Genomic DNA, 19,034 nt, shown 5'->3' on the forward strand with positions numbered 1-19,034 from the left:
TTATGAAATTTTCAGTTAGGCCCTGTCTATGAACAAGTCTGGGGATGTAATAGTTCCAAACAGACAGAAATGCCCTATGTTCCTGGAAACAATGGTGCTTTATTATAAGGAAAATATTTCAGATTGGTGTTTCAGTCCTCCTCTTTCCCTTCATCATTTTGCTTACAAAGGGGTTTTTGAGCAGCTGTAAATTTTAAGGACAGATTTTAAGACATAAGGATCATCTGGTTTGATCTTTGCCTAACACAGGCCATAAAATTTCACCAATAATTCCTGTAGTGGAACATATCATCTTCCCTTAAATTGTAAGTGAATACTGTCAAGCCCAATAACTTGTGGTTTACTAGAGCATAAAAACATCCTGTCTCAATTTAAGGAATCCTGGAGTTTATGAATTTCCTTCTTCCTTGGCAATGGATGACTACTCTCACTGCAAAACAGTTGCTTCTAATTATTGTTCTGAACCAAAATCAAATGCAGGGCTGCCATAGGATACTGGTGAATGTGGCCTGAGAGTTTGTCACACCCACAACAAGGAATAAATTATTCTGCTTTCTATCTCTGTGTATGTCCTTTGTCTGCTAGCCTTTTATAATTATGTTTTAAAGATTTTATGCTATGGTTGGATCCAGTTCAACCCTTACTTTACTTTTATCATTTTTAATGCTAAACCTCACTTAAATTCATTCCTTTCTCAGGCCTCACAAAAGTGGTCCCAGCTCGCAGAAAAAAGAAGGCAGGAATTGTCTGGTTTGTCATGGGATGTAGCAGACAGTGTACTGTGTGATGATGGTGCTTTTTACTCACTCACAGAAGATTATGTGTTAAGAGAAAAGCTATGGTAGCGCAAGGCAGCTATCTGCCTTGTGAGCTAAGCATCTGCCAAACATAAACTTACTGACTTATGTGTAATTCACACTGGGACTTCAACTACCAGGCACAACAGGTCATTTCTGAGCCTGCCTGACTGAATCAGACACAGGGGATCAGGGAACAGCACTGTCTCAACACGGTGGATTCCAGAAATATTAGTGCTGTTAGAGGGAAACTTCAAATTGAAAAAGATGCAACAGTCATAACAAGTCCATTCCCAATGTATTTCCAAAGTCTTTTGACTCTTAAAAAAGAAAGGAATTAATCCCCTAGCCTCTCCCACAATGAAATCCTAGAGATAGGGTTTCTTTATTCTCTTTATGAGTTGGCGATTTTCCATTTTCATTGTTATCTATCTCTACTTGGCAAAATCATGTGTTTGCCTTAGAATTAGATGTTTTAAAGTACTGCTACAAAGTCTATCTCAATAGTGTAGTAGCTGCATTAACAAACCAAGGTATCTAAGTCTGTGTGTACTGATGAGGGTCAAAATGCAATTTTTGGAGAGTCAAAGTCTTAACAGAAGAAAAACCAAATGTTAAATTAACAAAGTATCTTTTGAAACAAACAGTAAGATTATTACTTAGCAAAAAATATTAGTTAATATATAGTGTATGAAACCCCATATTATGTTTTATAAAATAAAATGGAAGTAAAGTAGCTAATGCTATAAAATTGTGGAAAATTAACAGGGAATCACAGCTACCTGCTATGTTTTCATGCAGAAATATTGGGATATTTATCTACTCTTAAAAACAGATAGAAATATTTCCTTATTTTAGTCCACTGAATTTGGTTATAGCACAAATGTGAACTACTGGTATCACTATTTCAGTACATGAAGGAGTGCAACACTTACTGAGGAATTTACAGCAATGAAACAGTTACAAAAGCACAGGACTTGGCTTTTCTCTAAATGCCTATGTTGCATAGCTCAAATATTGACTTAACTATAAACACCCTCAGCCTGTAATTTTAGACATCAAAACCAAATATATGAAATATGTCTTGGAAAAGAACACTGAAAGCAGCAATAGTACCTAAGCGACTATTCTGTACAGAAAGGAATAATAATATTTTTAAAGAACACTTGAGCTAAAATTAATTTATATAATTTTGCTCTTTCAAAAAAAGAGAAAAGAAAAACAACTCAAAATCTGCCTGTTAATGCTAAGCCCTTCCCAAAGAAAGGGGAAACTGGAAATAATCATCCAGATGGCAAAAGCAACCCACCCTGAAAATAGTGAATGTCAAGATGAAGGCTATGTTTCTTGAGGTTATCATCAGCAACAGTTTCATAGCAACTCTTTACAAGCTCTCAGCTATAAGGATACCAAAATGGTTTCATGAACTTTAGCCAAGCTATATTGCTAATCTATTATTCTAGAAATGTGTGACTGCAATACAGTCCTGGGTTTATGATTGACCTGGCCCTGTTTGACATGAAAATACCAGAAAAGATATAGCAGTTCACTTTTTTTTTTTTAATAGAACTCCTCTGCTTTCAGAATTTATTATTAGATAAATATAGATAATGTTGGAAATATTTTAATGAAGACATTCCTATGTTACATAAAATCATCTTCTGTTTCACATTTTTTCATACATAAAGAACAGCAAAAGTAAGGGCAATTTACTATATAAAAGCTATTAAAAGGCTAATCACTTGGATGAACTGAGATTTAAGAAGTAACCTCCTTCTCCAAGATAGTGTATACATCTATTTTGTGAACATTTGAGCAAATATGAAGCTATTTAATATACTGTTTAAAACAAATGCATGACCTCAGAAACAAGAAATTGAAATACAGCTGATCTGAAGCAAAATAAGAATGGACATTAACATAAAAGAGCATGATATTTGATATTGGAAGACGTTATTAATAAAATCTGATCTGACCACTGAATAAGTAAAAAAATTGCAGACAAGAACATAATGAAGCGTTGTGTGGAGCTGAAAATGCATTAGATGGGCAATTAATTACCTAAGGTAATTTATGGAGAAAAGTCAAATCACAATGGGAAAAATGGGCAAATAAGGTTTACATTCATACAATCAATGGCAATTTGCAAGAGAATTAAAGTTACCATGTGAATTTTTCTGTCACTATAGTTTAATACAAAAGGAGTCCAGATTACATCTTAGTCATGAATGACAAAAGCTCCGTAAATCAGAAGGTCCCTCCCTGTGCCTAGCAAAACTTCTGAATACAGATAGAAAAGTACTAACAACTACTTTCTCATAGTAAATAACTTCCTAAATAATTCTCTACCCCTATAATCTGTAACAGAGTTTCTGGCAAGTATTATTCCTAGGAATGCACTGGTGAAGGGCTCTGTTGCTTTTGGATCTTGTAAACTCCAATTTTTTTGCATTGTGGAACAGTTTTACATTGTGGAACAATCATAACAAGTGACTGCATGACTTTCTCCATAGTTAATATTATATGATTTATCCAGCCTCAATACTTCTTAGGCTTGCACTAAATTTATAGATTAAACTGAACTTCCTGTGCCATCTGAGCTTTTTATTTTATTTTAACTGTATCCTAGCAAGACAATCACTGTATTGTTCTTAAAAAAATAATTGCCCTCGACCCAGAATATTATCTCCTGAAAAATGGATGTTGGGAAATGGATTTAACATCACAAGTTTTCAAATATTTTAAGATTTCAACCAACAAGCTAGTAAAGCAAAACATACATATAGTCAATGTATAAACAAAAACCTGCATTTGCATACCCAAAGATTACATTTTCCCACTCTTATGTGGGTTCAGCTGACAAGAACAGCAAATTCAAATTTCTTGCTGTAATATTTTTAAAAATGTAATGATCACATGCTTTTAACAAATAATTGATGCAAATCCCCTTAAATTCCAGATGAATTGTAGAAAACTGACTGGGACACTAGTCAGATTTTTAACTGGAAAATATATGCGGCAAAAGTGTAAGCATATAATTCATAATTCAACTAAAGCAGTACTCTACCCAGACATAAGTAGCTAGAGGTCCTTGTGAAGGTTTCTGGAACTAAACCTGGAGGTTTGTAAAACATATGCACAGCTTCCATAGAAATTAGTGACAGGATTCCAGTTGGACTTGATCTGCCAGCAGTGCAAGGCAACTACAAATCTAATTTCAGAAAATCAGTCTGTAATCATCTGTCTGAAATGCTATATTTGATGTAAGGCATATTAACTATAAATTAGACTCTGTTAAGTATTAGGAAGAAAATCTTGATGTTTGCATTTTAAACACTGACAGGTCTCTCTTTGAAAGATAATAATTTCAGTCATGAACGGTTTTGTTTGAGATTTTGACATTATTTAATATGTTTTGTGTTGGTTATTAAATTAAAAAAGAAAAAGCAAACAACAACAGCAAACATCAGAATGAGACTATTACGTATTACAAAATGCTATATCACAAAGGCAGGATAATGTTAACCCCCCCCTTATGCTAATTTCAAGTCCTTTCATGAAAAATTAATGGATTTAATATATGGGAAAATCATTTTATTATATACATTGAAAATTTAGTTATATTTGTTTTGAGCTGTGTTTATGTTGTCAGATCGAGCCCTGAGAAACAAGGCAAGTAGCAATTTCTTTTTGGAAGTTATAAAAGGCAAAATAGCGTAGATATCTTTTAAATGACATAGTAGAATACCCAGAAGGATAAACTCTACAGCTCTAGGAAAAGAAAAATACTCTGTGCGTAATAATTTTGAGCATGCCATTGTTGGAAAAATACAGTCATTTATGTTCGAAGTAATTAAGCTGGTGAGACAGGAAGAGATGATCTAAGGTAAATTTAGAGAAAAATTCGTTTGCATTATGGACTTCTGTTCTAAAATGCATGTTCCATTTGAACTGCAAATGAAAATGTTTTTAATTACCAAAGATCTTTTATTTCAAAACTAGAGTTTCATGGGATGAAAATAATAAAATTTTTGGGGTTCTTTTGTTTTGTTTTGTTTTTTGTATGTTTGTTTGTTTTCTTTTTCTAGCAGAACAAACAGTCACAAGAATACTAGAAACATAGAAAAGAAGGCTCAGATAAGATTAAAAAAAATGGTTGGACACTAGCTGCCCAAAGTTGCTCTATCTTCCTCAGCTGAGCTGAGGAGACAAAACACAGACAAAGGCTCTTGAGTTGGGAAAAGAACAAGAAGAGCTTTCCGTTGCGGACAAAACAGACTCAACTCATGGAAATGAATTCAGTTTATTAATTAAAATATTAATATATTTATCAAACCCTAGTATGGTAACGAGAAGTAAAACCTTAACCTTAAAACACCTTCTCTACTCTCCCTTCTTCCCAGGCCCAATGTCACTCCTGGTTTGGCTCTACCTCCTGTCCCAGCAGTACAAGGGGTCAGCGAATGGGAGTTGCAGGCAGTTTGTCACACATTTCTGCTTGTCCTTCCTTCTCTCATTCTTCACCTGCTCCAGCATGGGGTCTCTCCCTTGGGAGACTCCTCCACAAACTTCTCCAGTTTGTTTGCAACCTTCCATAGGCTGCAGTCATTCAGAAACAGCCTGCTGCACATGGGTCTCCCATGGAGTTCCAAGTCCTTCCAGCACAGGCTCCTCTCTCCACAGGGCTGGACATCCTGCAAGATGCCTGATCCAGATACTCCAAGGAGACACTGCCTCCTTTAGATGCATCCTCTTACTCTCTAGTGGAGTCCTCCAAGGGTTTGCAGGGGGAGTATCTGCTCCACTCTGGAACCTCCCATGGGCTGCAGGGGAATCTGTGCTCCAGCACCTGGAGCACCTCCTCCCCCTCTTTCTTCCCTGACCTTGGGGTCTGCAGGGCTGTTTCTCTCATATTTTCTCATTCCTCTCTCCAGACACTACTGCCTAGCAGTTTTATCTCCCTTCTTAAATGTCATTCCAGGGGTGTCGGCCACCCATGGCTTTGAAGCAGTCTTGGAAACAGCTTTGTTGAACATGGGGGAAACTTCTCACAGCTTGTCACAGAAGCCACCCTTGTAGTACAACCATTGCCAAAATTATGTAACACAAACTTAATGCAATCGCACAAAATCATTCAAATTACTATTTGCTTAACACTAGATACAGCAGTACTTTGCTGGATTAGGTGCACAGATCTGAATCTTTCTCCAAAGTAAAGATTAGGCAATCAGAAATAGAAATTATATTACTTTGAAATACTGATTTTTTAAATTACATTTATTTATATCCTTACACAATTGGAAATATGGAGAAAATAATGATTCTGAGCAGGTAGAGGAATATAAAACCTATCTTAGCAGTCTAAAGTTGTGAGTTGAAGCTCTAAACTGTGAATTTCAATCTATCAGTATCAAACAACTGAATCTGTGTTAGTAATAAATATGTATGTATTAATGTCCTGAACACAAGAATTGCTGCTAAATGCAGTCTGAAGACAAATATATAGTCTATAAGTTTGAAGTGATAAACACTCTTAGGCAGTACTCACTTTTGCAGGAAAAGAAAGACAAAAATTTTATAATTATATGGTGATCTTTGTGAACATAAATGGATATTAAATAGTGCAAATTTCTGTATGACTGAATGATAATCATATTTTATATTTGAAACAGTCATCAAGGAACTGAAACAGGTAATTAAATTGGCTCACCTGTTTTCATCAAATTTGTAAAAGTACATAATATAGTCAGTAAGAAACATTAATTTGGGGTATACACTGTTCCCTGGATATTCCTGAAAATATATAATTTATAAATATATATGTGAGACAATTCATGTATGTAGAACATAGAAATATTGTATTAGGCAAGTCCATTGATTTCAGCAGTGTTGGCCCAGCTGGCAGTCATTGAAGGTTTCTGCCTAGGTTTATGTGAGGGACTAGCTTATCCCACCCCAAACCAACCATAATACAGGCTGAGTCTGGAACCTTCCACCACAATATTCCTTTAATACAGAGGGAAAGCAGGAACACTGTGACCAGGGCGGACAAACGGGGCATAGCACAACAGTGTGTGTGGAAGGACATTTCTTTGAAGGAGGAGCATTTTATTGGCTGTGTGGAGAAACTCGAAGTCCACTTAACCCAGCAAGTGGGCACCCTTCTGTAACCATCTGCACAGGCCAAGGGCACTACCTGAGCCTTAAGGCTGTGCTGTGGCTGGAAGGGCTGCACTGTCTACCTGGTGGTGGCCAATGCCTGCCCTCAGACAGAGCTGCTGAAAGGAGAGGCTGCATTGCACATTTCAGCCTTTAAGTGCCTTGACCCTTCTGCTGGGTTGGGGGCAGGCAGCAGACATGCCTGCAGAAGCTGTACCCAGGTGGGGAACTGTTGCTTCACAAGTGATACAGCCTGGAGTGTTCTGAGTATCAATCAAGAAGGATTACAGAACTCTGGGGATGGTGGTAACCTGGGAATACAGGCACTTTTCTCATCACCCTCCCAGTCAGAGGGCAAGGGTTTGAAAGGGATGGTCAAATGTGGTGAGCCAACAATGCTAGAAGACCAGTGCCGTAGCCAGGGCTCAGCTACTTATGGGACCGTGGGACCAACTTTGAGAAAACTGGTCTACTGAGGGCTGATGGGGAACATTTGTCAGAGCAATGGAAGATCAGCTTTGGGCATAGCTTGCCAAGCTGGTGAAGAGAGCTTCAAAATAAAGTTGCTGAGGGAGAGGAACCTCAATCCACCCCACCCTTACCAGTTTGATGTCAGTGCCTGTAAGAGATGCCCAGAGCCTGGAAAGGGATCACAGGTCAAGCAGGAGAGCAGCACAAAGGAATCCCTGCCTCTTCAGTCAGAAAATATTCTTCATCTAGAGCTCAACTTAGATGCCTGTATGCAAGTGCACGTAACGTGGGAAATCAGAGGAGCTAGTTATGTGTGCTATGACCTTATTGGCATCACAAAGTCGTGGTGGGATGACTCTTAAGACTGGGGCATTGGAATGGAATGATACAGGTGCTTTAGGAAGGACTGGCAGAGGAGACAAGGAGGGGATACCATGCTCTATGGCAGTGGCCAGCTGGAGTGCATGGAGCTCTGACTGCCTGGGGACAGATGAGAAGTTGACCAAGACACACCAAGCTCTGTGGTGCAGTGCACATGCTGGAGGGAAGGAATGACATCCAGAAGGGTCTTTACAGACTGGAGAGCTGGGCCCACATGAATCTCATCAACTTGAACAACGCCAAGTGTGGAAGAGCCTGCATCCAAACCGGACCTATCCCAAGCACAAATACAGGCTGGGCAGAGATCAAGACTACCTGTGGAAAGGACTTGGTGGGGGTGGTGGATGAGAAGCTCAACTTGACCTGGCAATGGGCAGTCATAGCCCAGAAAGCCAACCACATCCTGGGCTGCATCAAAAAATTGGTGACCAGCAGGTAAAAAGTGGTGACCAGGAGGGAGGAGATTTTTCTCCTCTGCTCTTCTGAGATCCCACTTGGTGTGCAGCATCCAGCTCTGGGTTGAAGACAGGCTAAGAGTTGTTCATCCTGGGGAAGAAAAGGCTCTGGGGAGACCCCATAGCACCTTCCAGTACCTAATGGGAGCCTACAGAGAACTGCAGAGGGACTTTTTACAAGGGCATGTAGTGACAGGATAAGGAGGTATGAATTCAAACTGTAACAAGGTAGGTTTCCATTAGATATTAGGAAGAAATTCTTTACTGTGATATTGTGGAGACACTGGAATAGGTTGCCCAGAGAATCTGTGGGTACCCCATCCCTGGAAATGTTGAAGGCCAAGCTAGGTGCAATCTTTGTGCTACTTGTAATGAAAGGCATCCCTACTCATGGCAGGGGGTTGATAAAGGTTATCTTTAAGGTCCCTTCTGACCCAAATAATTTTATGATTCTATGAAATAACCACCCTTCTGATTTTTGTTTCATTTTACTTTGAAATATCACATTTCCACTCCCTGGGTAGAATTTGTCACTCTTCTTATACAGGACTTGATCTGCTTTTCTGTCAGTAAGTGTTCCATAGTTCATGTAAAATTGTATAAAATAAAACCAAATTTGAAGATGGATATGTCAGCTGGCTTAATGTAATGACAGGAAACAATCCAAATATTTTTATTGTGTATTTTAAATTATGGGAATTTTAAACTAAAATAAAATATAGACAGCTGTGACAAAGGAGGAAGTAAGGAGCATAAAGGCTCATAAAGAATACTTTTAGCATCCTAAAACTGGGTCAAACAAATATATGGAAAGTGTAGAAGCAGATGAACAGCAAAGAGTGCACACAGTCTTTAATCATCTTGTACATTCTAAATTCTGAAAGAAAAAAGTTTGTTTGAGATATCAAAGTACAAACTTCAAAGAAATTCTTTAAAACACTGGATTTTTTATATTGTTTTATTTTTAAAGAAATATTTTCACTCAAACTATTGTTCCTATTTTCTTCTTAAAACACAGTAATACTCTTAAGACCTACAAGTTTCAGGGGTGGTACAATCAACCACCAAGTGTGGATAAAGAACAGCTGAGAGAACCTGCACTAGTTCCTATGAGCAAAATAAATCTGGTAGAGTATGAGTGGAAATTAATTTTTCTGCCCACGGGTCTTGTACTAGCCTGCACAGCTGTGTATATTACTCTGTTTCAATTCTCTATCCTCTAAGTAATTATATATAAAAAATGACTCAATAGAAATTGTAGCTACTGGTAACTAAACTCATAAGAACTCATAGAATACATTAGTCTACTCTCAGCATTCAGAACTCTGGGCTTAACTACTTGTCAGAGTGATGCCACAGAGGTCAAAAGATGCAGAGTTGCGTTAATAAATTATTACAAAGATAAGATAATATATTTCATACATGTGTTTCCATCAGGAGCTGATGAGTCTAAATATTATACATTATTATTGAAGCATTCAAATTTCAAATTACATTGTATGAAAAAAATACAACGCAAAATATATTAAGGCAACTAGCACACTTTGCTGAAACAGAAACTATTTATAATAGCCAGGATGAAGAAAAAAAATCCACAACAAACAAACCACAAAAGTTTTCTTTTTAGAAAAGCCCCTTTTTTTCTTCTTTCCCCCCCCCTCCACCCCCCCGCATTAAATATGTGCTAATCAGGAGTCCTAGTACTTTGGCCCTTTTAGAAAACACATGGTTGACAGACACTTAGGAGAAGAAAATTATAGAAAAAGAAAGCAGCCTATCTGAAAGAATTTTGCATTTATACCTTCCAGGTACTTTCCATTTGTTTACACTGTAGACTGTTAATTCCAGGATTGCTTTAAATTTTGCAGAACTGAACTTTATTCAGAAATATTGAAATTATTTTCCATTCAATTCTTTTAATCAGAAGTATTAAACTGATTGATCGGCAAAATATGAACATGGCAACCCAGAAATTATGCATGTGCTCTCTATTAGCAGATCCTCTAGCACAGTTAGAAATCTTGTTTGGTAACTGAGACAACTCAATTCTCAATTCTACAGCTTTGTTTAGGACTTTGAGCAATACGCTGGAGAAGGGTTTGAGATAAACTACTACATCCTAAATGAAAAAAAAAAGGCAAATGCTTTGCATTCCTTTTGTTTTTTGTTGGCTTTTTGTTCATTTTATTTGGAGCCCAATTTTTAACTATTCAAAGTGGATCAGCTTTAGCTGTATCACAAAGTCCTCACTGAGGAAGGAGAATTTACAGGTTCCTGCTCCAAAACAGCGTGAGATGGGATTTGTAAACCTACTTGCTATACGAAAACAGTTGCTAGCTGGCTATTGGGAAACAGTGTCTAGCCAGAGACTAAAATGTCTGGTTCCTACCTGTTGCTTCTGTTATGCTTTCATTCGTAGTCATGATTTCGGGAGGTTTAAGACACTGGATCCAACCGGTGAGATAGGCAGGAGAAAACCTTGCTGAAAATGCCCCTAGGGTTGGGTGGGAGCCTTGGATTTGAGCGTCTAGCACAAGCAGGATTTAAGCAGTTCTGACATGCCTGCTGGCAGGAACTCTGTGGATTTAAACATCACTGGGGCAACTACAGGGTAACAGCAGATAAGTAGGGGATTTAATGATCTTAAAAGCAGATAAAAGCTGCTGAAAGAGAATCAAAATTAAAAACCCATGTGTGCAAGATGATTTTTAAAATGGGACTTAGGAGTTTTTAAAAATATCATCCTGATATTAGATATAAACTACATTTTAAAAATACAGCATAAAATGCAATTATATTTCTTCTCTTCTACATTATCATAAAAACTATTTTAACAGATTAAATGCTCAATTATATAATCTTTTAGAGCAGCTTCATAGCAAGGAAACTCCATCTGCATAAAGTTAATGTAACAGAGCAGAAAATCAAGCTCTTGATCTATCTTTTTCTAGTCTCTACTTCATATTCCTAAAATGTTAGGGAGATGCAGGAGCAGACCCAGACTGGATATGAAATCTCCAAACTTTTGGTCCAAGCCAGTCAGAATGCTCCCATTTCACTGAGTGTCAACATTACGAAGTCTAAACAGTCTTGATGCAGCAAAGCCAATAGCTTGGCACCTAATACCAGTTAACCCATTCTAGCACATAGCATTCTAGCACAAGTATACTATTAAGGACATAAATAGACACTATTTTCCTAAAGTAGTGCCACAGCTTCAATACCTTGAAGAGCTTAACTTTCAAGACAACAGTTTACTAATTCTTATAAATATCCTCCAAAATAAAATTTTAAAAAATGTGTTACTGTTTTCAACTATGTTGACAACAGTACCATGTCCCCTGCAGTTATTTCAGAGTCCTGACTGTGTGTAGAGCTGATTCCAGTGTCAGAGTCTGTATCATTGATGTCCAGATTAGTCACTCTATGAACAAAGTCAGGAACAGCAATGCTGTTACTGGAAATGACACTGCCCTTGGATGGCTCTTCATTTGATTGAAGCCTAGTTTCAATGTTGTCTTTAACATGTAGTAAATTAAATTCTTCTGTAAGGAGTTCATATTCTTTTTCCTTCTTTTGAAGCAGTGAGTCCCTGTATGTAAGTTCTTTCTGGATGCAGCTCAGGTATGAGTTGATCCTCAGACCATCTTTCATGCTTTTTTCCAGCTCATATTTTACAGTTTCCAAATCTGAGGTTTCCAGTTCAGCATTAGCTGCTCCTTCTGTGTGAGCATCCTCCCCATTTTTTTCCATGCATATACCATGCACTTCTCTTTCAATTTCAGCACACAGGTTCTCTATTAATTGTTTGTGATGTTTGAGTCTCTCTTCAACCTGTAAAATTCCCTCACTTTTGCTTAAATAATCATGCATCTCTTTTTGATCATCTGGCCTACTCCCTTGCTGTTCAGCCTCACTTGTACTGATCATTAAATAGGAGTCTTGCACATAATTTTCTCCATCATTCGCCACACGATCTAGATGGAATTTTGCTTCACATTTTTCAATTTCCATATCTAGTTCCTTCATTCTAAGGACTTGTTGATGAATCGTATGATCCTGAGAAATGATCAGATGAATCAGTGTCTCCATATTATCTCTCTCTTGCTGAACACTGTCCTGCTTAAGCTTGGCCAGTTTACGGAAAGTCTTCCTCACAATTTTCTTTTGCTTGTCTATTGGCAACATCTTCATGTAGTTTGCTGGGCTGAGGTCCCACTGCTTTTCTATGTTTTGTACTACCTTGGCTTCTGCTGTCTTCCACAATGGAAACGAGAGGAAAGCATCTGACTTTACCAAGACAAAATGCAAATTAGCCTGCTCTTCTCCCCAGGCCTTCCAAAGTCTCAGAATCTTTGTCAAGGGAGGCAGTACTCGCTCTGAGCCTCTCCATTTTTCTACAATGCAGTAATCACTAGGTTTTCCAAAAAGGACCTTTTTCTCTCCAAATGTTGTCTGATGTTCCTCAAGCAGTGCTTGAACCACTTCTGAGCAAGTTGTGCGCTTTGTCAGGCCACATACAATCTTCTCCTCCTGGCAAACCCAAACCACAATCTCTCTTTCATTTGAAGCCATGTCCTTGCTTTGAGATCTGGAAAACAACGAGAGAACAAGTATAAATTACATATCAATGGCAGAGACAGGATGAATAGTTACTATAATTCTGATATGACTAATGCATTGGAAAACTCCTCTATTGTTGTACAAGACAATACACTTGCTTAAATTGCATGAAGAAATGTCTTTGGATTAAGTAACAGCTTTAATTGACTAGTGCTTTAATATTATTACTAATCCAGCTGAATGAGAATCTAACACAGAATATCTTTTATCAAATCTCTGTTTTGTATACATAGTAAGAGAGCATTAACAATCAGTGATGAAGTTTGGAAATCTGCATTACACTTTCAGACTATCCTAGGACAGCATCGCTTTTGGAACTTCATATTTGTTCTCCTTACAAAGACTGCACAGACCACACAGAATCTAAGCTCTTAGAAATGGCTTCTGAAGGGAAGAATGCACTGAACATTGATGGACTGAGGAAAGATGACTGAACACCACCAATTAACCCGACAATAGAATAAATCTGTAGTTCTTCTGCCACACCTGCACCCACACAAGCATAAATACAATTACTATGCTTTCTTGTTTGTTTTTTTCACTAATAATTCTTGTTTGTTTTTTTTCACTAATAAGTATCAAGAACTTTTTTGCTCTTCCTGAAGTACCAAATAGCCTGAATTCCAGTGAGTTGTGAGAGAATACCAGCTGCAGGATAATACATATGTGGGAAATGATACAGAAATATAAGCAAAAGGAAAAAAAAATTATTTAGTTGTTTATTTACTTGTTTATGAATTGCAGTGAATGTGCTGTTAACCTGGTACCTCCTTATATACACTGAGACACCTAACTCAGGTGTCTGAGATCCCATTATGGCTCCAATAGCTCCAGTACCATCACTAGTGCCTAGGCAGCGATTCAGTTAGCCAAAGTTAGAAGTCCACTTTACAGTTTCATTTTGCCCCCATCTGGTCCTGGGCTGCTGTGGGCCTGTGTTGGCAGGGTTGCCTGAATATTCCTGTCCTCAAGACTCCCCTTGAGCATTTTTCTTCTTGCCCAGACCTGATTTGACCTCTTGCATAAAATGATAAAACAGTAAATTCCCTGAGGAAAAATGTCTTTGGATTTTCTGGTATCTCTTGGCAGTTGATTTGAATGAATGAGGTTTAACCTAGTCTGACAGAGAAAGCTTGAAAAGGAAAATAGCTACTCAGACTATATTCAAAGGGTGCAATACAGCATTTGTTTCTATCTAGGACTACTTATTCACAGGATTTTTTTAGTCTTTTGAGTTGTAAGCATGGAGTTTTATTTGGCTTAATTATGGTTATACCCTATGATTAGTAAAGCAATCCAGCTTATTCTTAATTATTACACAACATGACAGACACACTGCAATCCAATAAATTGAACTATGATTGACTCAGCTCTAGGTGCCACTCTGACCAGGAGGCAAAAATCCTTAAAAGAAAGGAAACTGCAAATGAATAATAATAAAACTGACAAGTGTAAGTTTATTAGTATTATTGCACAAGAGACCTCTGTGAACTACATTGCTTCAGGTCTTGGAACATTCTCTGTAAAAAGTGTGTTTTGGTAGATGACTCTGAGTAATAGCATCATTTTCCCTCTCTAATAGCTCCCCCTCACAGGGCAGCATTTTACAGTCATTATTTTTTGAAACTGGAGCTCAAAAATTAATGATGTATCCATAGACTACCTTTCAAAATAAGAAAGCACATATCACAGGCACAGAAAATGGCAAAGTGGCACAAAGAAAGAGTAATATTCAAGTTTAAGTAGGGGGGAAGGAATGGAGGATGATATTAGATTAAATGACATTACTGTGAAGGATATCACATGTTAAAAATTCACTACCTCTAAGTCCTCTGAGATTTTAAATTTGCAGGATGCTGTATTTTTTTTTTCTGTTGACAGATTGGTAGTTAAGAAATTCAGGTAAATAGCCAGTTGCAACGTAAGTCAACTGTGATTAAAAGAACTCAGTATTTGCTTTACACTACAAATATGAAAAGAAAAAAATTTACAAAATCATTTCTTCTGAATAAAATTATGCAAAATAAGTAATGAAATATATGGTGTCTCAAACCATGTTCACTACTGATACCTAAGTAATTGATTTACAAATATAAATATATTACCAGTCATTGGATTTAAATTTATAAAAGGCCTGAAAATAAAGAAAATGCATAAAAATATAAGAAATACCATACTGAGGACTCTGAGGCAGTAAACTCAGGCTGTATGTTTCCTGATTTCTTTTGCAATCAAGAAATATATTTCAGGAAACGAATGTCATCTCTTCTAGCATTCTTTTGATTGTCTTAAGAAATTTGTTTTCAAATGAAAACTCTTCATATTTACTGATGGGTGTTTTTTGGTTTGTTTTTTCTTGTTTTTGTTTGATTGGCATATTTTTTCCTAGTCAACATTTTCAGTGTGTAGCCAATTATGTGAATTAAGCAGAAGCCTACTGTCTCTTCTCCTTCTGGCTCCTTTAAAGCTTTTTTTTAAGTCAGTTTCTCTCTGTGCTACTAGCAAATATTTAGATAATTCTGCAGACCCCTAGACATCCCATCACTATTTTATTAGTAAATACTTCTACTATACTTTCTTATATGAAATTCCCATAGAGTTCAGCAGGAACTCTTAAACAAACTTCTGATGGAAACACGCTGTATATTGTATATCAATCTCTACAGTATCTCTGGAAACAATATGGATGCAAAAATAACATCTTTAGATTAGTTTTCAACCCTCTTCTAGCTGTTTATCACCCCCTGTAACTTTTTCAAATTATGATGCACCTGTCTGCCCAGACTTTACATTTGGCTTTTTTTGGGGAAGGATTGTTCTTTACTTTGACTATAGTATACAACTATTAGTGGCAAAATTGGATAATGTATGCACATGCACAAAGAAATCAAGTACATGAAAATAAGCACTCACAAATACATATGTGTACAATGTATGTACCCTACATGTTTTAATTATACTGTCACATTTTACAGAAAAGAAGAAATTGAAAGAAATTCTGAACATCTCTGTAATTCTTGGATCAAAGCAGCATGGTAAAGCACAAATTATTTCCTTAATGTTTCCATGTGTTTGTCCCAACATGTATTATCTTAATTTTTATTCAGTCACTTCACGCAATTTTTGGTCTTTACTTCTAAGCAGGAAGAATTATCCAGACATTTATAATCTTACATTGCCATGGAATTCTAATATATTCTAAAATATCAAAAGTAGTTCTTTGTTATCTTCCGCTAAAAATGGCAAACTTACCATGTACCTTTTAAGTAAAATTTATTGTATAATTCCTTTCCATAGTTAATTCAGGTAGTTTCAAACAAAAATAAAGCATCATAGTGTCAGTCACAGAATACCAGTTACTAAAAACTTGCTTTCAGGATGCAAGAAGATTCCAGTACTGGGAAATCTTTTGTTAAACTGTGCATTCCTCGAAGAAAGCAAAGATCAGATTCTGCTTTATGAGGTGGAATCCATCTGAAAGTTAAGATTTCAGTATAAATTCACAATCAAAATTCCTCTTAGTCGAGAGAAGACCTCCAAGAAGAATCCCTACTGCCTAGCCTGTCTTTGACCATTGGGAATAAGCATCAGAGGAAGCTATTTCTCTCTTTCATCAACTACAAGACACCTCTGTGGCCACCTTCAATCAAATAGCTCACTTTTAGGTAGTTCAGATCAGGTGAGATAAAACCAGATTCTGGTTTATCTGAGAGAAATGTAACAGGAAAGGTTACAGACAACTAACTGTGGGACCTACACATCATAACTTCACAACTTAGCTTAGACCTTGACTGTTCAATTTAGCCAGTGACTTATAAGAAAATCCATTAATTCATTTCAATACTAAGAAAGAAGTCTTGAATAAATTTTGGTCATTGACAGGAATTCCTTTTTTTTTTTTTTTTTTTTTTTTGTCTGAGATGCAATACTACAAGTTAGAATCTTCAGGAACAAGATATGCTATTTAACAGTCATTTTAATAGAGAGGCAATGTTTTCATATGACAGGTTCCTTGAATTTCATGTCCTGCTGCTTTGTAAGGGATAGAAAAGAAGTAGCATTTTTAATAACCTAGCAGTTAATGGGAGCGTAACAGCCAAAGTGTTTTTCCAGTTCAGTGTGGTCCTGAAGACCACAATAACAATTTCTTCAAAACTAGCTAGGCAACTTACACTTTTTCAAAATATATGCTACTGTAAACAGGCTTTGAAGTTTTCAGTTCTGGCTTGAATTCTGTTTTTTTGAATTGATCACTGAAATGTTATACATCTAAAATTATAAAGTCTTGATGATAACAACATGCAAGTCTATTTTTTTTAAGACACTAATTACTTAGGAACAGATGGGAATTTAAACTTAATAATGGTTGAAAGTAGGTTTCCAATCTTTTTTTCTGCTTTCTTTGATTGCTGTTTTCATGTCTTCTGCTCCTTGTTTCTCTTCAGGATGACCCAAAAACCTGTCCCAGTCATGCTCTAGACCTCACACAGTCTTAATTACATCAGCACAAACTGATTGTTGTGTGTCAGATATACAATTTGTTAATTTATTCTTCAGGCCTAAGGGAAGGTAATACATTCCAGAAACGTATAGACAAAACAAAAACATTTATTTATGTCTCACAAAGTCAAAATAAGAGATAGCTTAAATGCTGGAAGGGACAGTTTTGATATTCACTGACTTTTAGGTATGTCTGGCCCAAAAATATACATATCAAACATAATTCTTTGCCTTCCTGCCATGATATCCCTAAATACGTAATACATCAGTTTTACAACCAATCATGCCAATCAAATAAAGGGATTCTCCTACTTTTTAGAATTTCACCTTCAGGTGTACAAGATACTTCTTTTTCTCAACTAATTTCTGCAAACATTCTGTTGGGACTAGATCACTTCCATATCCTACTGTTAGCAACTTAATGTGGGGTTTCTGACATGTAATGGACAATAAAATAGTATTTTGCCATTGCTGAGAAAAAAAAAGTATAGATAAAAACCTTGTCCCCCTTCACTGCAATAAATTCTTTCCAGACTTTCCCCTCCAAAAAAAGAATAACTCCCTTTTTAATATTACCATATTTTTGACATACCCTCTGTGAAGATAAATTGAACTAATCAACTAAAAAATACTTAGAAAAACAATTCAAACCTGAGATTTGACCAAAATTTTTACTAGTTACCTCCACAGTCATTGAAACAATTTATATGGAATAAATGTCAGTTGTTGAAAAAAGATTGCACACCAAGCAATACATTAACTTTTCCTTGAAAATACATAGAACTTCTAATTATTTATAAATTTTCCATCAAAGAGCACGTACTAGAAAGCCATTCATGAAAAATATCTTTGTCATTTTTTCACTGATTTTTTTGGAAAATCATGTTTTATTCTACGACAGCCTAAGCCCTTTCAACAGCCCATACAGACTAATCTGCAACAAATCAGATGATAATCGTGTTTTATAATTGACAGACTTCTGTGGTGGGGTCCTCAGCTGACCAGAGTATGTAGGTGTGTAGGTATGCCACTGCCCTGACCCCCCAAAATCAGATCAAAATGCTTTTAAACTTCTAAGCAAATCCCTATATTATGCCAAGATACCACCCAGAATAATTGACTTTCTTTAATGGAAGAGAAAAAAGGCACTAAGAGACAATCTTGCTGATGTCTACTGCATCCTTGCAGTGAAGTCCTTGCCAAAAGATTCTGTGTCTGCTTTCCTAGAGTCCACTAAGAAACATAGCACCTTCAGGGACACCCAGGCAGGGCTCTGCTCCCCGTGTTGCTCAGCAGTCCCTCCCTGTGCTGTTCCTTAAGCCGTAGGCTCCCAGCTCCCCTGCAAGAGGATCTCCCACATCTCCACATCTCCCGCTGCCTCAATGTCCAGGGGGAGCAGCTTCCCAGCCAGGCCTGCTCAGTGGCTGAGCCACTTGTTCTCCTCTGAAAACGTTGTGACACAATGGCACGTATCATCCTGGGGAAACAGGAGACCCTGAACATATAATAATGTATGGTTTTCAAGGGGTTGGTCTTTGAGCACGCTGCTGGAGCACGTAAATATGCCTGTTGGGAAGTGTGTATTTGTGCTGTGGTCTTCTCTTTGTTCAACACCCACCAATGCTTCTTCCATGTGCATGGGCCCAGA

The 19,034-nt window shown here is 37.0% G+C and overlaps 1 protein-coding gene across 1 annotated transcript; it reads right to left on the minus strand.

Moving 5' to 3' along the window:
* Window positions 1-11,578: 11,578 nt before the first annotated feature.
* Window positions 11,579-12,868, minus strand: RASSF9 (Ras association domain family member 9). Its single transcript, XM_062491243.1, has one exon. It carries the CDS (start codon window positions 12,836-12,838, stop codon window positions 11,579-11,581), a length of 1,260 nt encoding a protein of 419 aa, XP_062347227.1. The 5' UTR covers window positions 12,839-12,868.
* Window positions 12,869-19,034: the final 6,166 nt, after the last annotated feature.

The sequence above is a fragment of the Cinclus cinclus genome, chromosome 4 (assembly GCF_963662255.1).
Source record: "Cinclus cinclus chromosome 4, bCinCin1.1, whole genome shotgun sequence".
NCBI lineage: Eukaryota > Metazoa > Chordata > Aves > Passeriformes > Cinclidae > Cinclus > Cinclus cinclus.